The sequence below is a fragment of the Oncorhynchus nerka genome, linkage group LG19 (assembly GCF_034236695.1).
Source record: "Oncorhynchus nerka isolate Pitt River linkage group LG19, Oner_Uvic_2.0, whole genome shotgun sequence".
NCBI classification, from domain to species: Eukaryota; Metazoa; Chordata; class Actinopteri; order Salmoniformes; family Salmonidae; genus Oncorhynchus; species Oncorhynchus nerka.
Window position 1 is genome coordinate 8,906,283 of NC_088414.1, and position 22,172 is coordinate 8,928,454.

At 42.9% G+C, this 22,172-nt stretch overlaps 3 protein-coding genes and 2 non-coding genes across 6 annotated transcripts; 2 read left to right on the top strand and 3 right to left on the bottom strand.

Annotated features, from left to right (window-relative positions):
- si:ch211-202f5.3 (uncharacterized) lies at positions 1 to 2,582 on the top strand. The gene is made up of 2 exons (XM_065004567.1): positions 1 to 348; positions 715 to 2,582. The coding sequence occupies exon 2, from the start codon at positions 888 to 890 to the stop codon at positions 1,206 to 1,208; it is 321 nt and encodes a 106-aa protein (XP_064860639.1). The 5' UTR covers positions 1 to 348; positions 715 to 887; the 3' UTR covers positions 1,209 to 2,582.
- Positions 2,583 to 11,925: 9,343 nt separating this feature from the next.
- On the top strand, positions 11,926 to 16,338 carry rnf224 (ring finger protein 224). Of its 2 annotated transcripts, none has more exons than XM_029689231.2 (3): positions 11,926 to 12,402; positions 13,090 to 13,366; positions 15,399 to 16,338. In XM_029689231.2, the coding sequence occupies exons 2-3, from the start codon at positions 13,091 to 13,093 to the stop codon at positions 15,699 to 15,701; spliced, it is 579 nt and encodes a 192-aa protein (XP_029545091.1). In that variant the 5' UTR covers positions 11,926 to 12,402; position 13,090; the 3' UTR covers positions 15,702 to 16,338. The 2 variants fall into 2 exon arrangements, with proteins under 2 accessions (XP_029545091.1, XP_029545092.1); XM_029689232.2 differs by having other exon boundaries at positions 15,402 to 16,338.
- Positions 16,266 to 22,172, bottom strand: prpf4 (pre-mRNA splicing tri-snRNP complex factor PRPF4). The gene is made up of 14 exons (XM_029689230.2): positions 21,805 to 22,172; positions 21,499 to 21,705; positions 21,226 to 21,412; positions 20,868 to 20,955; positions 20,680 to 20,759; positions 20,474 to 20,567; positions 20,297 to 20,391; positions 19,625 to 19,683; positions 19,369 to 19,492; positions 19,023 to 19,112; positions 18,706 to 18,828; positions 17,742 to 17,849; positions 17,454 to 17,572; positions 16,266 to 16,826 (listed from the first exon to the last, which is right to left on the bottom strand). Exons 2-14 carry the CDS (start codon positions 21,656 to 21,658, stop codon positions 16,633 to 16,635), a joined length of 1,521 nt encoding a protein of 506 aa, XP_029545090.1. The 5' UTR covers positions 21,659 to 21,705; positions 21,805 to 22,172; the 3' UTR covers positions 16,266 to 16,632.
- LOC115101518 (small nucleolar RNA SNORA47) lies at positions 16,950 to 17,083 on the bottom strand. The gene has a single exon (XR_003859322.2). It is a non-coding gene; the product is annotated as a small nucleolar RNA SNORA47 (small nucleolar RNA).
- Positions 18,007 to 18,132, bottom strand: LOC115101519 (small nucleolar RNA SNORA47). Its single transcript, XR_003859323.2, has one exon. It is a non-coding gene; the product is annotated as a small nucleolar RNA SNORA47 (small nucleolar RNA).

A 22,172-nucleotide genomic window follows, 5' to 3' on the forward strand; every position in this document is an offset into this window, starting at 1 on the left:
CAGGACTGCGGCTTGCCAGTCGTCACCACACCCTCTCAGGGTTTCAGGCGTCTGCTCTGTTCTCATAGGGGTGGGGTCAGGTGGTTCCCAGGTACACCAACAGCACTCTACCTCACCGGAGCACGTGTGTGGGCCATCTCAGTCTTCACTCTGACACACACCGCTACAGGTGTGGCTCCCTTTTCCTGTATAGAGACACAGAGGAAGTGCACCTAGAAGGGTCTTCAAGAGACAACCATTAAAACTTTTAAGTGCTGACTGGATTGTATGACCCATCTAAAGACCTGGGGAATTGACATTGGATGTAATACAACACTTGACTACTGCGGAACTACACAAGTTGAAGAGGTAAGCGTGAACAATCGGTGCTTGTTACAATCGGTGCTTGTTAAAAGTTCTGTATAAAAGACGTTTCAGTGTCAACGTGACATAGGATCATGAAAATGATTTGGGAATGGGAAAGAACAATTCTAGCAGTAAGATGAGTTAATGGATAAACCCTCACGTGAGAATGATCCTACAGTGAGCTTTGTTTGGATCAGGAATATACAGGAACATTATGAAGCAGAGGGACTGAAAATGTTTTTTATTTTATTCTGTGATACTCCTCTTCCCCAAATTTCTCAAATGTCAAGCAGAACAAAACCAGAGCTTTTGTAGTTTCAGAATTCTCTTTATAACTATACAGTTGTTTTTTCAATCTGTCTTTTACAGGACTATTCTTGGAAGGCCAGTTCAAGTCACCAGAGGAAACCAGAACAACTGGTGACAGCAAAGCTTAATGTTCAGAAAAGAGCCTCAATATACCGTGTCTGAGATCTGACATTGACAGTCACAGACCCTATCTACCTGTGTTTCGTCCTCTCAGCCGCCTTTAACCAGCCATCATGAATCTGTCTCTGGGCAGCTCTTATGGAGAAGTGACCATCCCTCGGGCCAAGCTACGTTCTGCAGAGGACAGCACGATCATCATCAACCCCATGGCCCTGGAAAGTACCTACAGCAACCGCAACTCTTCCCTCAACCCGTACGGTGCCTTCAAACCCAATGAGGAGTCGCAAGCCCCCTCAGACGTTACCAAGGATGGGGATGGTGACGCCTCAAACCCCTCGCGCTACAACGGCCAGTCCTCCTACACAGTGCAGGAAGACAAGGAAGAGGAGGTGGGTCGCTCTCGGGCCTGCTGCCTGCGCTGCCGAAGGAAGTGAACTGGCAACTTCCACCCAGATCAGGAAACTGTCAAACAACACCCGGCTACAAAGGTTCAGGGTATATGAACTAAGACAATCAAGGGACACTGTCGGAAGACACTGTCGAACCTGGTGTTACCAGCTGGATTAAAAGCCAAAGCCATTACTGGTGAAACGTATAGTTTTGAAGGATTCATCAGTGGTATCATTTAAATGTTATGCAATTTCCAAAGGGATTCTTATTGAGATTGGATGCAAGATGCACTCAGCCACTATGGCAGAATCTTCCTTTGAAACAGAAGTGTTTTACATAAGCCTTTCACTTACAACTTTGTATGCTTGCTTGTTTTTCTTCTAGTCGACAAGACTGTGCTATATTTAGCTATGGGTTTTTTTGTTAAATATTTATACCCTAATGTCTTCATGCCTTATTAGATTTGTTTATCTGTCAGTGTTTGAAATGACGTCAAAAAAGGCCACTTGGGTGGATGATGCAACTAGCCAGTGTTCAGGGAGTGGTAGAGAGTAAGTCAAATGCTACAGTACACATGTCAAGGAATTAATATGCAACAACCTTTTACTTCCTCTGTCAAACCAACCCGTCACAAAATATGACATGCTAGGCCTTTTTTGATTTGTCATGGACAGACCTGACCGAACCAGAGAGGTGGATCTAGAGGAGGGGCAGCTAGCTCAGAGGCTGGGTTCGTTTCTATGGGCCTTACTGAGTCCAGTCTTCCCATACCACACCATAACACACCACTCCGTCCTGCTGATCCATCTGCTGGGCTGGTTTACAATGCTGCCTTTGTGCAACTGGGTCCCAGGAAACCAGGCCACAGGCCCCCGCAGCCGCAGCTCAAACCCCAGTAATTTTGCTCTGTGTGTGTGGTAAACAGTACCTCACTGTCCCCCCTGACCATAAAGAGTTGAAAGCGAGGCCTGACTGGATGAGAATTGAAATGCGATATGGCCATGCTCATGCTGTCTTGTTTGTATGAGTCACACAACCACTGTACGTCCCATAGTTTAGCTTTGTGAAACTATTACTGAAACTCTACTCTGCATTGTTCGTTTTTAGAAATTTGATCGAATTTTTTTGGGAGGGTGAACTTGTACAGCTTATTAGGGTCACCTCATGAACTGGTCTCATGTATAAAAGCCCCTCTTAGTTCAAGCCCCTAATCCCCCAACAGGATTACATGACATGTGTAGGAGTTAGAACTTCAATGCATGAACTGTTTTTTTGTTTGTTATCCAGTCAGCAGTGGACTACAACTACTCAGCAAAGGTTACTAGGACCCAGGGTTAAAGGAATGTATAGAAAAGTTTGACACTATGTATGATTGAGTTTGTATAATGATAAAGTGGAATAAAATGTTTTAAATAAAGCATATGCGAATGATAATTGGGACTGTGGTATAAACTACACTGAACAGAAACATAAACACAACATGTAAAGTATTGGTCCCATGTTCCATGAGCTGAAATAAAAGATCACAGAAATGTTCCATATGCACAAAAAGCTCCTCATTGCTCTAAAATGTGCACAAATATGTTTACATCCCTGTTAGTGAGCATCTCTCCTTGCCAAGATAATGCATCCACTTGACAGGTGTGGCATATCAAGAAGCTGATTTAAACAGCATGATCATTACACAGGAGCACCTTGTGCTGGGAACAGTAAAAGGTCACTCTAAAATGTGCAGTTTTGTCACACAACATAGATGCCACAGATATCTCACATTTTGATAGAGCATGCAATTGGCATGCTGACTGCAGGAATATCCACCAGAGCTGTTGCCATGTTAATTTCTCTACCATAAGTAGTTTTAGAGAATTTGACAGTACATCCACCCGGTCTCGCAACCGCAGACCGCATGTAACCACTCCAGCTCAGGACCTCCACATCCGGCTTGTTCACCTGCGGGATGGTCTGAGACCAGCCAACCGGACAGCTGATGAAACTATGACGATATCCTGAGGCCCATTGTTGTGCCAATCATCTACCGTCATCACCTCATGTTTCAGCATGATAATGCACGGCCATGTCGCAAGGACCTGTACACAATTCCAGGAAGCTGAAAATGTCCTCATTCTTCCATGGCCTGTCACCCATTTGAAAATGTTTGGGATGCTCTGAATCGGTGTGCTCAACAGCGTGGTCCAGTTTCCGCCAATATCCGGCAGCTTTGCAGCCGTTGAGGAGTGGGACAACATTCCACAGGCCACAGTCAACAGTCTGATCAACTTTATGCGAAGGAGGTGTGTCTTGCAGCATTAGGCAAATGGTGGTCACACCAGATACGGACTTGTTTTCTGATCCAAGCCCCTCTTTTTTTTTTTAAGGTATCTCTGACCAACAGATGTATGTATATCTGTATTCCCAGTCATGTGAAATCCATAGATTAGGGCCTAATTAATGAATTTAATTTGACTGATTTCCTCATATGAAATGTAACTCAGGAACATCTTTGGAATTGTTGCATGGTGTGTTTCTATATTTGTTCAGTGTACATAACTGCATTAGTGTTGTTGTTAATAGGAGTTTTTAGAGCTTTTCCTGGTCAGGTGACCCAATAGAATTATTGTTTGACCCAAATATTGGCCTTTTTCATGCCGGTGTGTGATGCAGTCAAACACCGATAGGTTAAAGGTTACCCCGGTCTTCTTTCTACCCATGACGAGGTTGAGGTGTAACAGTCACAGGATGGTGACGGCAGCGACAGAACCAGTCTAGGTTGAACTTGCTGTGCTTCTCAGAGCAGGAAGTTGAGGCTTCGTGTTTTCAAAATAGCAGGTAGACACTTGTGCATGTAGACACTTGTAAATAAAGGCAGTGGGTAAACGTTGACTTTTTTCAGCTCCTCAGACAAAATAAGCTACAGATGAATCTAGCACTTCCACTGCCATTCATTCACACTATTGGTGATTATAATTATGATCATTATGTCATGCTGCACTTATGTGGAGACTGAAATACACGACTTGTTGAATTCATGAAGTTTTACTACCCCATTTTCGTTCACCCAGTAACTATGCCACTTGTTAGCCACAGACCATTTTACTACTGTGTCTGTGGGAGTACAAGAATGCATTCCTGTCCTTAATGGTCCTCAACTCATTTCAGTGAGCTGTCAGAGTACCAATAACAGGTTTGAGTGCATTGCTCGGAAGCTTGTGTCAGAACAATTAATGCACCTGATCCGGCTCAAACATTCCATCAGAGGTTGTGATTCCTGACTAATACGTAAGTGTTCTGGAGTAGGATATACTATATATGGCTGTATCTACATCCCGGTCCCGGCTAGTGGAACCGGATAGGCCACTGGTGTGTCTGTTTTCTATGACATGCATGCCTTACAAGTCTCTCCACCAAGATACTTACTGGAATAACTGGCCCTACCTGCTCTTTGCCCATAGGCCCCTGCCCTCAGTCTGGTCAACATTGAATGTTCTGTTCTCTATCAGTGGCGTAGCACAGTTTCGCAAGGCGAAACCTATTTCGCCATTCATCTGAGAGAAAATGTTGCTGTTTTAGAGCTCATTTCCTGCTAATCTAACTACACATTTTGCCATGAGGCTGAGAGAAAATGTTGCAGCTGCAACGAGCTAGCTACGCCAGTGTTGTGTGAGAAATTACAAGATGATGTTACAATGCTGTTATTGCATCAAATGGTTGTTTTATGGAATAAGGGGTTGTTAAAACGCTCATCTGTGTGTGTTCTACTGAGGATGGGCCTTTGGAAGATTTACGATGTCTTTGGGTGATACCGCATTCCAGAGCATGAGTTAATGTTTCTTTTCTATAAGGTACCAGGGAGAGATGACCCCAGGGCCAGACCCTGGTCTCTACACAATGAGATACTTATAATTCACAGCAGACAGTATCTTTCATACTAATCTTAACCTTGTGACCCACTCCATACATCTGTTGTTTGTCATGTAGCCTGAAGGGGGTGCATCTTGGCTATAAAAGACCTTTGTACCTTTGTCTCGGGCCTCTCAATTCGTCGACCAGCCATCATTAACGTAGAGCGCTCAATCGATTCACTTTATGTGTTGTATTGACCTGCTCCCTTATTAACAAGTGAATAAATATTTAGTTTAAGTATAACTGACTTGTGTGATAAGTTTGTCTCTCCTCATTTGATAATAAAGAAATTAGCCACCACATTTGGCGACGGGGATATTGGTACCGGTGCCCCCTGTATATAGCCTCGTTGTTCTTATTGTGTTACTTTTTATTATAACTTTTTTATTTTAGCCTACTTGGTAAATAGTTTCTTCTTCTTGAACTGCACTGTTGGTTAAGGGCTTGTAAGTAAGCATTTCAAGGTAAAGTCTAGACTTGTTGTATTCGGTGCATGTGGCAAATAAAGTTTGATTTAATTTGATGTGAATCTTCACTTGGTGAACACTCCTGATGACCTGGGTAAATCGTAGACGAGGGATCCTTCAAACTTGGGATCACAGGGAACGGAGCAGATGGACCCACCCATGTTCTGAGAGGCAGAGAGGCGAGTGGATGCCACATCTCAAACGTAGTTTTTCTTTTTCAAAGAAAGAGGTGAGTGAAACACGCAAAGTGGAGTTTTTAAGAAAAACCTCTGTTACGTAGGCTCTGAGTGCGTATTCCTGTGTGAGGGAGCACCTTGGAGGCGTAAACAGGGCCCAGTCAGTGAAGGATGATCTGAGAGTTAGTCGACTCAAAGACACCAATCATTGGTCGGTTGCGGGCCACCTAGAGCTGTCCTGACAATGTGTAAATAAGATATATACATTTGCATAATAAGATGTCATTTCTCTCACAGTGTCCTCTATGTTTATGTGTACATGCTGTTAGATCAGGCACTGTAGCTACCAGTGGCACCAAGATTAATAGGTTCTTTAAGTGCTAGTGAAAACCATTTGTATCCATGGCAACACAGAGAGAGAGAGAGAAAAAAAGGGTTAGGCAAGTGTATTTGTTCTACTTCCCACAGATGGTTGACAGTATAAACAGAGTTTGGTCAAAGCTAGAAAATAATAACACACCAGAAAACATCCACCAAATGCAATGTACTTCTCATGACTTGCACAACCTCATACATTATAGATCTCTTCATTTCACAGTAATCACACAACAAGACAATAATATACAATGTTATTGTCCCTGTAAGGGAAGTCTGTTTTGCTTGTACACATACAACAACCCAGAAAGATAACATTTGCCAACATTTAATGTAAAAGTGCAGAGGATAGGTCTGTCAATGTAACTGGGTAGTTCCACGAAATGAGTGCCTTTTGCGTCCCTTTGATATTTTAAGTAGAAATTGTGCACCAATATTGAATTTTTGAAATCTGTTATATTAATATAGACCACATGGAGAATTCAATAAATCTGATTTTCAATATGAATAAAGACTTGCTAAAGTGCCAAAATTCAGCATTTAGACATGTCTCTCCGTGCACCATCTGTGACTTCTAGGAAGATTTTAACCCACTTAACCCCCAAATGTTTTACATTTTCAACATCATTGTAAAGCTCGAGTTATTTTGTTGCTTTGACAAAGTCATTTCTGAAGAGTATTATTTGTGATTAGTGTTTCATTTATGTCTGTCCCTCATTTTAGAGTCAACCCAGTTACGCAAACTGAACTCTAATTTTAATATGGTGAAACTATTCATTTTTAAATATTATTTTCAAAACGAACATTGAAAATGTAATAGTCAACTGGTGTAAAAGCAGGTGAGCTGATTCTACTCTTTTTTTTGTTGGGCTTTTTGCTGTTGTTTTGTGGTAGAAAACCGACCGGGTCCAGCATAACAAGTCAACCCTCTTACCCATAGATACACAGGCTAGAAATGCTGTAAAGGTCCAATGGTATCTTCACAAGGTCAATATCAAATCACTTCTGGGTAACCATGAAATACTTTTCTGTGTGCGTTTTCAATTAAAATCGTTTAAAAAAAACATTTTTTTAGGACAATTTCTCAAGCAAGAATTTTGCTAGGACTGTCAGGGAGAGGTCTAGGTAAGCAAAGAAAAAAAAATGAAGATTTGCTGTTATTGGCAGAGAGGTTTAGATATAATTGTATATAGGGTCTCTATGGGTTTGGAACTCTATTTCTTATTGGTCTATTAACTATTTTACCTCATTGTGATGTCACCATGGACTTAAAAGGGCATTAGCAGCATTTTACAACTTCACAGTATTATTCCAACCTCATATTGTGGAAATAAAGTTTTGACTGCACTGGACCTTTAACAATAAAATAAAAACAATTGAAGCTTGCATTCAATTGCCCCTCCTTGTTGCACACAAGACGCTTCCATTTCCTCTGTCACAAGAGGATTTATGGCTAATTTAAGATGAAATCGCAACCCTGTTATGGGCAACCTGTTACTTTATTTGGCACTTAATTGGCACTTATTCAAGTCATTTTTTAAATGTTACCTCTTGAAATGGGAAAACTAGTTTTTTATGAAGTTGACCATGTGCTCTTTATGACAGATGGTTTAAATTAGGTGACATCAAACGTTTTTTTTTTTTTTTTTACCAAGTTACACTTCTCAAAAGGCACCAAATTGGTAGAGCAACCCACACACAGCCTCTAGGATATGTTATGAATCTCTGTGATGCCGAAGCCAATCGGCAGTGGCTCGATTGAACAGTCAAATTCTGTGGCAGGAGTAAGACTCAAGATGACGTCACGATTCACATTTGCATTCGATTCAGCATAGGTCACCCTGATCAGCTAAGACTTGTGATGCTTCAAATCTGCATTTTTATTTCAACTGGTTTCCTATTTGAAAGAAATGGTGGTCAAAAATGGTGGTCATACTGGTCTTGGCCAGTCAGTTGACTGTTCTTCCCACATACGGCCTCCAGTAACCTCACGTGAGAGGGGAAATGGTAGTCTGGGTTTTTATTTTTGGCAATTCACAGAAACAGAAGCTCTTGCTGCCTTATTAGCTATTGAGACCAAGAAGTCACTTACTTGCGTATGTTTTTGTTTTGTGGAACCCAGGAAGAGTAGCTGCTGCTTCTGCAAAAGCTAACTGGGATCCAAATAAGCAAATAAATGAATTGGGTGGTCTTGTAAGGGTAAATGATTAACAAATGAGATAGTTGAACATTTCCTCTTTGCTGACCCAATGTTGGTATAAATCTCTCAGTATAGGGATTTTTTTATTTATACATGAACGTGTTTTACATTAGGGAATCAGCACTAGCTCACATTTTGTCCTTTGTGTGCTCATGTAAAGCCTGTTTAAATGTTGGTATCTACACGAGTTTCAATATACAATCCACCAGCTACTGAAACACTCCTCCCCATGACACTAGCACACATTCTGCACTGGAAATACCCGTGGTCGGTTCTTTCCTAATAACGTTTGTGAGGACTGTTTGCCGTTCATTCCCTCAGCTGTGCAGTACAGGAGATCGTGACGGGTAAGGTTTGACGTGGACCGAGGGAGAAGTTGTGCCCAACCAACCATTGATCTGGGATCAGATTAACGATGGCGCAATGGACTACAACACTGCATCATCTGCATACAAATGAATATAGATATATATTTTTACAGCATTACCAATGTTATTTATATAGATTGCAAACAGTAGTTGGCCAAGTATCGAACCTTGGAGCAGCCCTTTATGTAACTCAATGACCTCAGATTTGACCACAGCTACCTTGACGGCCTGATTTTTGTCATTGACATAATTATGAAACCATTGGCAAGAAACAGTAACCAACCCTGTCGAGGACAGTTTATTCAGCAGAATAACATGGTGTACAGTTTCAGAAGCGTTTGACAAGTCTACAAACATGGCAGCACAATTATTTCAATCGTCTAAGGCAAGTGTCAAACTCATTCCATTGAGGGCCTAGTGTCTGCTGGTTTTAGTTTTTCCTTTCAATTAAGACCTAGATGACCAGGTGAGGGTAGTTCCTTACTAATTAGTGACCTTAATTAGTAAATTATGCGAAAACCCGCCCACTCGACCCTCAGTGGAATGAGTTTGACGCGTGATTTACAACAAGCGCCGTAGCCGTACTATGTTAAGGTCTGAATCCGGATGGATTAACAGTAAATCTACAATTTACAGATAGAAAATAACGTAGCTGTTTGTTAACCAATGATTATAGTATTTTCGCAAGACAAGGGAGCCTGGAAATGCGTCAATAATTATCAAGAATGGTAGCACAAAAGCTGCTTTGCACACGTTTAGAATATTTCCTGAAACTAAGAGGCTGAAACTTGGCCCAAGTGGCTCTTTCAACAAGACAATAACCCCAAACACACATCAAAATCCACAAATAAATGGTTAATTGACCACAAAATCAACATTTTGCAACGCTATCTCACAAACAACAGTAACACGATGAAAACCAGTAGTTTGAATTGAAGAGGGCAGTCCATGAACGCAGACTGAAGGATATCAAGGATCTGGGAAGATTCTGTACGAACGACTTGACTAAGATCCCTCTCCAATCTAGAAAAAAATACAGTTTAGAAAAAGGTTCATTGCCTTTATCCTTGAAAGGGGAGGATGCTAGAGTATTGAAAACAGGGGTGCCAATACTTTTTACACCTACTTTTTACACCTATCAATTGTATTAGTATAAAATAAAATTCAGCATAAAATATAGCTCAGTATTTGTATTATTTATTTATACAGTTTTGCTCATCTTTATCAAGGGTGCCAATCATTTTGGAGGTGACTGTCTATCAAACATTAACAGTGCTATCAGGCTATTACTTTGTAGGATTGAACAGAGGCTTAATTGAACATATCTATTAAAAATCAAGCACAATGTATTTCCATCACATAGGAGACAGTATATGGTGGAAATTAATAATATCTCTGTTGTATGAAAGACTGTTCTGCTATAAATAAATACAAATCCCAATTGAATCTACTACAATAACCTACAGTAAACTACCTACAATTTACTCTCTGGGATAACTTGGTGAGAACTGCAACTTTACAGAAGTTCAGAGGGACAGGGGAATCTTCTGAAGGTTATTAAGATAAGAATCAGCTGATTTCATCCTTTACTCATCGCCGACAACCCTGAACATGCTGTGGAGTTGGCTTGAAATGTATATCTCTGGCTGTCTAGCTAATCTCTGCTACCATCTAGTGTCTGAACACCAACATATCAAGCACCGTTTTCTTTTCTTCATGACAGACCATTTAAAACGTTCCTCAAGCCTGCAAGTAAACAATGCTTTGTACTAACATACATGTCTATATTGTACATGTTTATGAACAAACCTAGAGTTTACAACATAGACAAGGGAGTTTACAGCATAGACAAGAGGGTAACCTAAGGAAGGGTAACCTTGTTCGTGACACTGGTGTTTTCAGATCCCTAGGAACTGGATAGGTGTAAGTTCTATGAAGCCCATCGCCATATAATTGCTTTCGCTTATCCAGTCTCTTCAGAACTGAATGTGGCTTGCTGGGAGAAGAGACTAGGGTCATTTTCAGCCTGGACAAGGCAATGTCACATTGTAAAGGTTACTTTAGGATACCTGCAGTATTTTTGCTTTATGGCCCTGGGTGACTAGTTCTTATGGACTCAGCTGGCCAACCCACTGTGCTGGCAACTGGCTCCTGTGAGTGCTGGTGGATCGAGAGTGTAGGGTTCCTGCTGGTCTATTGTTGCCAGTGTAAGCTGATCGGCTGCCTGCTCCCTCCATACAGGAATGTGAGCCTGGCTCGCCTTTCAGCTGGTCAGACTGTTGGGATACTCACAACAAGAAGTAGGAGGTGGAAAAGGGGGGAATGACACAACCGTGTGTGTGTGTGTGTGTGTGTGTGTGTGTGTGTGTGTGTGTGTGTGTGTGTGTGTGTGTGTGTGTGTGTGTGTGTGTGTGTGTGTGTGTGTGTGTGTGTGTGTGTGTGTGTGTGTGTGTGTGTGTGTGTGTGTGTGTGTGTGTGTGTGTGTGTGTGTGTGTGTGTGTGTGTGTGTGTGTGTGTGTGTGTGTGTGTGTGTGTGTGTGTGTGTGTGTGTGTGTGTGTGTGTGTGTGTGTGTGTGTGTGTGTGTGTGTGTGTGTGTGTGTGTGTGTGTGTGTGTGTGTGTGTGTGTGTGTGTGTGTGTGTGTGTGTGTGTGTGTGTGTGTGTGTGTGTGTGTGTGTGTGTGTGTGTGTGTGTGTGTGTGTGTGTGTGTGTGTGTGTGTGTGTGTGTGTGTGTGTGTGTGTGTGTGTGTGTGTGTGTGTGTGTGTGTGTGTGTGTGTGTGTGTGTGTGTGTGTGTGTGTGTGTGTGTGTGTGTGTGTGTGTGTGTGTGTGTGTGTGTGTGTGTGTGTGTGTGTGTGTGTGTGTGTGTGTGTGTGTGTGTGTGTGTGTGTGTGTGTGTGTGTGTGTGTGTGTGTGTGTGTGTGTGTGTGTGTGTGTGTGTGTGTGTGTGTGTGTGTGTGTGTGTGTGTGTGTGTGTGTGTGTGTGTGTGTGTGTGTGTGTGTGTGTGTGTGTGTGTGTGTGTGTGTGTGTGTGTGTGTGTGTGTGTGTGTGTGTGTGTGTGTGTGTGTGTGTGTGTGTGTGTGTGTGTGTGTGTGTGTGTGTGTGTGTGTGTGTGTGTGTGTGTGTGTGTGTGTGTGTGTGTGTGTGTGTGTGTGTGTTGTGTGCACATTTACGCCTGTTTGCTCGCAGTGCAGTATGTGTTGTTAGCACACACACGTGTTCTCATGCACACCTGTGCCAATGTGCGCTTGATTGCATACATGCTAGGGCAGAGAAGCAGAGGGGCCGTCCCATCGGAGCCGCTCTCCCCCTGGAGAACCCCACTGTTCTCTGTGGCCTCTTTAATATGTAACACGCTCCATTGACAGGCCTACGAGTGGGTGTTCACATGGAAGGGCGGCCTGAAATATTAAAGGGCCTGATGACCTGCTGCAGGCTCACATTGTTTGCCCTTCATTAGAGAGGAGAGCAGTTTCTGTGGAAGAGCAGAGCAGCAGGGGGAGATGAAGGGAGGACGTACCCCCCAGTGGGCTGTGCTCGGGATCCACGGGGACTAGGTAATAAAGGTTCTCTCTCTACTATCTGATCCTATAATGTACATCAGTAGTGCAGCATTAGTTTGTCATAGTGGGAAAGAGTAAAGGAATACTATACTGGACTAGTCCTGGGAAGGTTGCTTTGAAAACAGAAGCCATGGCAGGACTCCAGAGAACTACCAAGGACCTTCAGGGGGTTTGGAGGACAAACTAGAAGGTATGTAATGTTTTTTCCCCCTTTTTTTCAGTTCTGTTACCCATGCTTTTGGGTTGAGGCCAGTTTTCTATCAGCGGGTAGTGAAGAAGATCTGAGTGAGACTGACACATTCGATGTTCCTGACACATTTTTTTTCCCCTCACCGAGTCGATGTCCAAATGTATTGAATACATTTCCAACAGATTGTTAGCTAGGAGTTTAAAAAATACTTTAAATAGTAGGGACCATTTCAATGGAGTATTCGATGCAGACACGGCAGAAAGGGAGAACCACCGAGCACATCAGGATAACCATCTCCCCTATTCGGTGACGTAGTTCCAGCCAGTGAATGGATATCTGTGTCTCTGCTTACAACCAGCCTGTTGTATCGTCCCACAACTGGCTGAACGGGCAGAGATCGTAATGGGAAGTTCACAGCTAACAGCAAACATTTGGGTCTCAAATCCTTTCCTTGAGTCTAAATTTACTAGCAATTCAATTCCTCTGTTTTTGTATTGATCAACTGTAACCGTTTACTTCAGTAATTTGGTTGCGTGTGTGTTTGATTATCTGAAATGTTAACTGTAAAGTAGTAGTAGTAGTAGTGTCACTAAAGGGCCCTGAGTTTTTCTTGAGAATCCAACCTAACCAGGAAAAACTCTGGGCCATAGCAATAAGCACCCATTCATAATCTGTTCTCCTGTACAGGATGGACGGGGAGGAAGCCCCAGTTCCTGATGCCCCAGACTTTCCTGCCCCAGAGGACCCAGCAGAGGCCCCTGACCTAGGGGCCCGAGAAGATCCCCCAGTAGAGGGTGGTGTGGAGGCCGGAGGAGTTCAGCCATCCAGAGACAGCCGTAAACTGGACTGTATCATCTGCTACTGTGCCTTCAACCTGACTGAGAGGCTGCCACGCAAGCTCTACTGCAGCCACACCTTCTGCCAGGCCTGCCTGAGACGCCTCGACACCATCCTCAATGAACAGGTGGGTCTGACTGACTGTCACGACACCGGTCCCACCATAGATCCTGCCTCTGTGTGAGTCTATCTCAATGGACTAGGCTACGCTAGTTAAACTGTAAAAGATGTTTGATAGATATTCACTATTTTTGGACCAGTTCCAGACTAGTTCAAACAGACTGGGCCTTTACCCCAAAACGTGCAGTAATTTGTCAAACTATAGCTCACCTGTTCTCTTCATGAAAAGGAACACTAATTTGTTGAAGATCAGCCAATACGCATCATCTCAAACTAATTTGAAGATGACCAAAGCTGCAGAGCAATGGATTGCATCAAGATACAGTTGAAGTCGGAAGTTTACATACACTTAGGTTGGAGTCATTAAAACTCATTTTTCAACCCCTCCACAAAGTTCTTGTTAACAAACTATAGTTTTGGCAAGTCGGTTAGGACATCTACTTTTTGTATGACACAAGTAAGTTTTCCAAAGCGATCGGTTTACAGACAGATTATTTCACTTATCACAATTCCAGTGGGTCACTAAATTGACTGTGCCTTAAACAGCTTGGAAAATTCCAGAAAATGATGTCATGGCTTTAGAAGCTTCTGATAGGCTAATTGACATAATTTGAGTCAATTGGAGGTGTACCTGTGGATGTATTTCAAGGCCTACCTTCAAACTCAGTGCCTCTTTGCTTGACATCATGGGAAAATCAATAGAAATCAGCCAAGACCTCAGAAAAAAATAGGAGACCTCCACATGTCTGGTTCATCCTTGGGAGCAATTTCCAAACACATGAATCTACCACGTTCATCTGTATAAACAATAGTACGCAAGTATAAACACCATGGGACCACACAGCCGTCATACATCTCAGGAAGGAGACTCGTTCTGTCTCTGAGAGATGAACGTACTTTAGTGCGACAGTGCAATTCAATCCCAGAACAACAGCAAAGGACTTTGTGAAGATGCTGGAGGAAGAGGTACAAAAGTATCTATATCCACAGTAAAACAAGTCCTATATCGACATAACCTGAAAGGCTGCTCAGCAAGGAAGAAGCCATTGCTCCAAAACCGCCATAAAAAGGCCAGACTACGGTTTGCAACTGCACATGGGAACAAAGATTGTACTTTTTGGAGAAATGTTCTCTGGTCTGATAAAACAAAAATAGAACTGTTTAGCCATAATGACCATTATGTTTGGAGGAAAAAGGGGGAGGCTTGCAAGCCGAAGAACACCATCCCAACCGTGAAGCATGGGGGTGGCAGCATCATGTTGTGGGGGTTCTTTGCTGCAGGAGGGACTGGCGAAAATAGATGGCTTCATAAGGAGGAAAATTGTGGATATATTGAAGCAACATCTCAAGACAGTCAGGAAGTTAAAGCTTGGTTTCAAATGAGTCTTCCAAATGGTCAATGACCCCAAGCATACTTCCAATGTTGTGGCAAAATGGCTTAAGGACAACAAAGTCAAGCTATTGGAGTGGCCATCACAAAGCCCCGACCTCAATCCTATAGAAAATGTGTTGGCAGAACTGAAAAAGCGTGTGCGAGCAAGGAGGCCTACAAACCTGACTCCGTTACACCAGCTCTGTCAGGAGGAATGGGCTAAAATTCACCCAACTTATTGTGGGAAGCTTGTGGAAGGCTACCTGAATCATTTGAACCAAGTTGAACAATATAAAGGCAATGCTTCCAAATACTAATTGAGTGTATGTAAACTTCTGACCCCCCTGGAATGTGATGAAAGAAATAAAAGCTGAACTCACTCTACTATTATTCTGACATTTCACATTCTTAAAATAAAGTGGTGATCCTAACTGACCTAAAACAGGGATTTTTGTACTAGGATTAAATGTCAGGATTTGTGAAAAACTGAGTTTAAATATATTTAGCTAAGGTGTATGTAAACTTCCGACTTCAACTGTACTTTTCTAAAGAGAGACTGTATTGAGCACAACAGTCAGACCACTTAGAAAACCAAAGAGTTATGTTCAGTTTGACACCGACATATCCCAAGTAACAACCCTTACCCTGCCCTCTCTTCTACTCTTAGCAGATGTGGATCCCCTGTCCACAGTGTCGGCAGAACACCCCCCTCCCACGCGGGGGCGCTACAGCCCTGGACCTGGACCTAGTAGCCTTCTTAGGGGTCAAGGCAGAGATGGAAAACCAGAGGTCTTGCTCACGGCAGGAAAGAAGAGAGCTAGGCACCCAGCTGGAGCACAAGCCCTCTTTTGGGAAGCAGTCCATCATAGAGCAGCCTCAGGCCACCTGGAACCATGGTGGATTGGCTGAGCCCCGCTTCCATAGGAGCCCCTGCTGTAGGTGCTCCTTCTGCTGCTGGTGGTGCTGCTAGGTTGCTCAGGCATGTATGAATGACAGGAGTTGGTTAAAGCATCTGGCCAAGAATTCCCATTACAGTACCTCCTGCAGCTGATTATAGAAACACCTGGGCTTCCAATACTACAAAGTGGAAAATACCTAACGCCTGTCTGCCTTGACCTGACCAGGACAGACACCAGGCCCTAGTTGTGTGTGTGATTACACTGAGAAAAACAGTGGTCAGGAGACAAAGTTGTGCGGGGGACAACATCGAGTCTATCGTTTTACAAAGATACTTTGATTTGAAGACTCATAGAAAAATGTTTCAGAGCTCAAAAAGGGATGCTTGATAAGGACCTCAGTTTTGAGCTTGCCTACAACCCCCAAAAATCCTCTGCTGCCTCTTTTCAAATAGGCAACAGGACATATGGGCTATTGGTACCTTGTGGGACAGTCAACTGTTTAATCATTATATGCACACCTTGTTGAGTTATAGTACCATTTGTAAGTGTGTTTAATGAATATATATAACCATTTTGTAATGTGCAAGTGTAAAATAATGAAAGATATTATGGAGTTTGGTTTTTATTAAAAAAAAAAAAAAAAGCAATTGGATCAACTTCTGACACCAAATGACTCGTGTTTAAAATCACCTAAAACAATGTTATTAACAGACAAAAAATATCTGGGAGAAAGGACAAAGTATACCCACAGCTTCAAAGTTGTAGACATTAATAGCCTCAAATGTTGTTCAATAATAAATCAAACAATCTACTAAGTGTCAATAAGACAAATTCCAAATATTTAGGATGTTCAGATTAATCCATCAATCGAGAAGTTACCAAGATCTGCAAAATGTTTCCACATTCTTCTACTTGAATGGAATGACAGTCAGGTATTGCCATAGAAATAGAATGTAACATAGAATGTCATTCTATTTCTACGGGTTGTCCTCCCTCCCCTCCTCATTCTGACATCCAGAGCTTGAAGGTGCGGTCGTAGGAGCAGGTGGCGATGAGCTGTCCGTCAGGGGACATGTCCACGCCCATCACCTTTCCCTCGTGGCCCGCCAGGGTCTTCAGGGGGGACCAGCCCGGGTGGGTCCACACCTTGGCTGTGTTGTCATAGGCCCCAGTCAGGAGGAAGTGACCGTTATTGGCTAAGAGAGGGAGATTGATGGAGGGAAATGTAAGCACAGAAATATTGCAACAAACCATTTATTTTTATAAATCCAGTTAGACTTTTTTTTAAAGGTTCAAAACAGTGGTATTACTACTCCAAAATTATGTTCACAAACACAACATCAGTTCTTAAGTGTCTCAGAGCCGGTTGTTGCATTCGCCTTATTTTCCATTTAGGAGGTTATAACCAGTTATAACAACACAGAACAAGCTGCTAAACCTTCTCAGTCCTCCAAAAGTGTATAAAATAGACTGAGCTGATTACAGGGGTTAACCCCCCCCCAAAAAAAAATCCCATGACAAACTAAAGTCCATTTCAAAAGTTTTTGGCTTGAGGACCACATTTAGGATTTCACAATTCAACATAGGGCAGCACAGATGTTTTCATGTCCGATTTATTGGACAAAATTGGATTTGCGGGCCAGAAAAACGGCAGCTATTTGAAAATATTTAGGTCCATTCTCATTTCCTCATACTTTCTAACCAGTTGTAGGCGTTTTAAACCTGAAAATCTGTCACAGTGACTGACAACTGTGAACCCTGTGATTACTCAATTGCTTGATTAAATATTAAAAAGGAGGTCTCTGGGGCCTGGAGAAACTCACGCTGGAATTTGACAGAGGACACCAGGTTCTGATGGGAGGGGATGGTGTAGATGCACTTCCTGCGACGCAGGTCCCACACCTTACAGGTGTTATCCCCACTTCCTGTTGCTGCGTGGTAGCTAAACGGAGAAGATGGTTTCATTAGTGGACCTATAAACACACTCCGGCTTATCATCATCAATAAGTAGGGCCAGGAGTTTTTCAGGCTGTAGTTCTAGATCATACGTTGAGGAATATCTGGCCCGATCCATAAGATATGAATAACACAGTATCTTCCATGTCATTTACCCGTTGGGAGAGAAGTCGATGCTGTAGATCTCTTTGAGGTGGCCCTCCAGGAACATCACACAGCGCCCGGTCCGAAGGTCCCAAATACGGCCAAATGAATCCAGACCCCTGAGAAAAGAGATGAATACTGTGTACTGTGGCAAACTAGGATTCAGCCAACAGCACTGCTGATGAGGGGTAAGTAGAGATCTGTAATTCTTTCTACTGTAAATTATTCTGTGCTGAATTGCACCAGTCAAGATGCTTTACAACAAACAATAAGATGGATCTGTACACAAACACAACGCCAGCTCTAATGTGTCACATGTAGCCGGTTTGTCGCATCTGACTTATGTTCATTTAGGAGGTTATAACCAGTTATAACAAGCTGCTAAACCTTCTCAGTCCTCCAAATTGTTCAGAAAAAATATGCACTGAAAGAGTAGTGTGTGTGTGGGTGTAAGGAAGCATGTTATCATTAGGGGACATGAAGGGAACATCCCTGTATGTTTCAGACCAAGCCAGCCGCAGAGGCTCTTGTTCTGCCAAACCTCTAATTGAGATAACTGGGTGGACATCTACTGGCCTTCATTAAAACAGACTGCTGAATCCAACCATTGTTTTACTATAGCAACCATCCCCTTTAATTAGGCTAATCTAGATCTGCTCTTTGACATGACAGCACTTAAATTACGGGTTCTTTTGGCAGTTTTCTAGATAGTATTTTCGTTTCGGGGAGGACACTGAGATCCCGGTTATCTGAAGCCAAGATTTGTTGTAGACATAACGGGGTATTACTCTACAACAGTGCTAGATTTACTGGAAACATACATTGCAACAGAATGTTTAGAGACAAGCAAAAGAGAACACAATAATAATAATAAAGTTTCAGAGATATCTTCAACGGTCTCTCCAATAATGATGTAGTGTGAACAAATATTGACAACCGACATTGACTTTCATAGCATATCCCGTGAGATCTTACCCAGTAGCTGCCAGAGAGCCATCAGGGTGGAATTGCATGTCATGGACTCCTTTACTGTGTCCCTCTTGGTGCAGGATCTCCTCCTGGGCTTCCAGGTCCCACAGCCTCCACGAATTATCATAGCTGCCAGGGAGAGAGGATTAAGCCTCACTTTAGATTCCATTTGAACAATGCCAGTCTGGCACTAGTACAATTTATCTATGGTGGAGGCAAGTGTTTGTTTTTATTGTATTGCCTGGATGGGCCGTTCTAAAAACGATAGAAGTTCTCAACTGGCGTTGCCGGGTTAAATAATGCTAGGGATTAAATTCACCCACCAGGTGGTGCCCAGGAACCTTCCAGAGGGATGCCAGGCTACTCTCGCCACCCTCATGGAGTGGCCCTCGATGTCAGCGACAGGCACATCACTGTAAAGAGAGGGGTTACCACGGTTACAACACATCAACATGCTTTCCCCCCTTCTTTTTTTTTTAAATGGCCACATTTCAGCAGCGCACTCCACAACCTCAGCTACTGTTTATGATGATACCCGAGGAACATTTGGGGGAAAAAGCTACACTGCTCTTGGTCGACCCCTCACCCATTTTTGCCTGAATAATATTTGGTAGCCTCCCTTATTTGACAGACGGGAATAAAGACAGAAACACAGCAATCGGAGCAGACCTGTCCAGACTCCAGAGTTTGACGGAGCCGTCGGCAGCACAGGAGGCCATGTTAACATCAGAGTCCTCCAGAGTCAGAGTGGCCTGAGGATGAAAACAGATGGCCCCGACGTGGGTATTGTGGCCTGTGAGAAGGGAAAGAGAATGATAAGGAAGTATTGGGGTTGGAAATACTTACAATTATTATGACTACAGTAGCCCAAGCAAAGAGTAATTGCAAAGGGATAAGAAAGGGGAAAATAAGAGACTGTTCTTACCTCGAAGGGTACGGACAAGGGTACAGTCAGGAACATTCCACAGTTTACACAGGCCACTCCTAGAGAAAAAAACAAGTCAGGAAGAGATTAGGAAGTGTCACAAATACCTTTATTGACAGCAACATTTCAAATACAAAAAACACCCAAAGTCAAACAGTACATTTACATGCACACTAATAATTTGATATTAAACGGTTTTCTGAACTATCTTTAGAATTATTAGGACATGTACACAGCTTTGATAAAATCAGCTGTCCAACGGAGTATCTGATCTGTGCCTGCACCGGTAGCGCAAGCCTCCCTCTTGTGCGCGAGTTACAGTGAGTTTGGAGAAGTACGTAAACATTTCAAACAAACGGTTATATTAATCTGACTATCCACAATAATCGTACTATTGTGTGCATGGGTAGCCTAGTGGTTAGAGCGTTGGACTAGTAACCGAAAGGTTGCAAGTTCAAATCCCCGAGCTGACAAGGTACAAATCTGTCGTTCTGCCCCTGAACAGGCAGTTAACCCACTGTTCCTAGGCCGTCATTGAAAATAAGAATTTGTTCTTAACTGACTTGCCTAGTAAAATAAAAGGTAAAAAAAATAAAATAAAAATAATAATAAAAAAATCATGCTCACTGCTGCCTGTGCGGTGCACTGAGAGGAGTGAGAGAAGGGACTCACCAAGATGCAGTCACCAGCATTTTGGAGTTGGGGCTGAACTGGCAAAAGGATATAGGCCTGTCGTCACCGATCTGACTGCAGAAGTTATTCAGGTTCTGGATAGACAGAGAAAATGTCATTCTACAACTGTTTTTCACAAACAAGACAAATGCTTTTGGAGACTGATGGAGGACGTACCCTGAGCGTCTTGTGAAGTTCTTGCGTCCTGACTGTCCGTGTAGATTCTGGGATCTCCCTGTGAGCTCTGGCATCTTCCAACCTTTTCACAGCCCTGTTGAGACAACGTGCACATTTTTTATTAATATGATTTTGCTGCTAAACAACCTTTGAAACTATCATTGTCATCATGGTAACTATGGTCCAACATTAGAATCAAGCTGTACCTGGGCAGAGAGTATCTGGCCAACCAAAGCCTTGCCTCCTTAAGAGTGGTCGGCCCTTCATGGTACCATGTCTGCTGACACTGAAAGAGGGGAACAGGAGAAGACCTCAAACGCGTGTCTCCATATTGAATGAATATGGACTGTAGTAGTGAGAGAAAGATATAGGAGAGTCGAGCCACATATCACACCTCCTCTTGGGAGCGTTTGGATTTCTCATCGTCCTTCTTCGATTTCTTCAATGCATCTGGACCCACTACAGAGAGGATATTCCTTAGCCTAGAAAAGAGATCAAGTAAAAATTGAGCGGGAGGGGAAGAGAGATTATGAGCAAAGATTAAAAAGGTGGACATAATGCAAGTGAAATATAACTAGCGATACAGTGTGTTAAAGCATTAAGGCAATTCCTCAAAACGGCTGTTTTAATTGGCAGGTTAAACATGTTGTAAAAGCATCAAAGGGTCACAGACGTGTGGATTGTTATCTAATTGTTGATTCACACATTCAAATATTAGAAGGGGTTGACAGAGCCATGCTGGTGTCCCTCACCTCTCTCGTCTCTCAGCAGGCCCCTCCCCAAACAGTGTGATTGGTTCCCTGAGGGCCCGTAAGCAGGCTTTGACCTCTGCATCATCTGTGGATACTGTGATTTGTCTCGCTCTCTTTCTGCGTTCAAAGTCAGCCAATACCTCAGACTGGCGCTCAGTCACACGTTCCTCAAGCTCAAGGGACTCGCCTTGAGGGGAGAGGAGAACTTAGATGATACCTCAACAAACTCTTCATAACTCTTTTCAAATACAGATTTGTGTTTGGTATACTAACCACTGGAGATGTTAATGTTGCCAGCCTCGATTCCTGCTTTGACAGAATCTTTGCCTGACCCAGAAGCCTCTCGTCCCAGCCTCTCCCTCTCCTTCTCCTCCAAACTGCCATAGAAGATCCTGGTCTTCTTCACCAGCGGAGCTTCTTCATCGTCGGACATCTCTGGTCCTTATGTATAGTCCCACTGTTTACCACAAAGATACTGGCCTGGAATAGTCAAGACATGCGCAGATTAATGAATGAGAACTTGATCGCCAACCACCTCAATCGCTATAATTAATGAGGCAAAGTGTAAAACTATTATACCTAGCAATTTGCTGACCAACAATAGCCAAGTCCTTAATCAGTAAATCAAATGGATAAAGATGCATTGACAAAATATTGAGAGTTCGCGCTGCCTTCCTACACAAGAGCACGTTGACATAGCCTAGCTAGCTACTCTGGCTAGCTAACGTTAGCAAACAGTACTCAAGAGTTTGCCAACAGCAAAAGCATCCCCCAACCAAACAAAATGCTCAACATTACGGGGATTACTTTAGCTGTATTTCATTCTTGGGTTTGAAATAACAAAGCAACTACAAAAGAAAAGTAACTAGCAAAATCAAATTACAAAAGTGGTCTCCGCGTTGTATCTCGGTCTGGGAACAGGAAGTTGTTTATCGAAAAAGTTGGTT

Excerpts from the sequence above, each read along its gene's own strand:
- si:ch211-202f5.3 (XM_065004567.1), top strand. The coding sequence starts at position 888 with ATGAATCTGTCTCTGGGCAGCTCTTATGGAGAAGTGACCATCCCTCGG.
- prpf4 (XM_029689230.2), bottom strand. The coding sequence starts at position 21,658 with ATGTCCGACGATGAAGAAGCTCCGCTGGTGAAGAAGACCAGGATCTTC. Across the intron at positions 18,829-19,022 it reads AGGTTCCTGGGCACCACCTG|CTATGATAATTCGTGGAGGC; the intron begins GTGGGTGAATTT and ends TCTCCCTGGCAG. Across the intron at positions 17,850-18,705 it reads GGCTCTCTGGCAGCTACTGG|GGGTCTGGATTCATTTGGCC; the intron begins GTAAGATCTCAC and ends CTCTTTTCTCAG.
- rnf224 (XM_029689231.2), top strand. The coding sequence starts at position 13,091 with ATGGACGGGGAGGAAGCCCCAGTTCCTGATGCCCCAGACTTTCCTGCC. Across the intron at positions 13,367-15,398 it reads ACACCATCCTCAATGAACAG|CAGATGTGGATCCCCTGTCC; the intron begins GTGGGTCTGACT and ends TTCTACTCTTAG.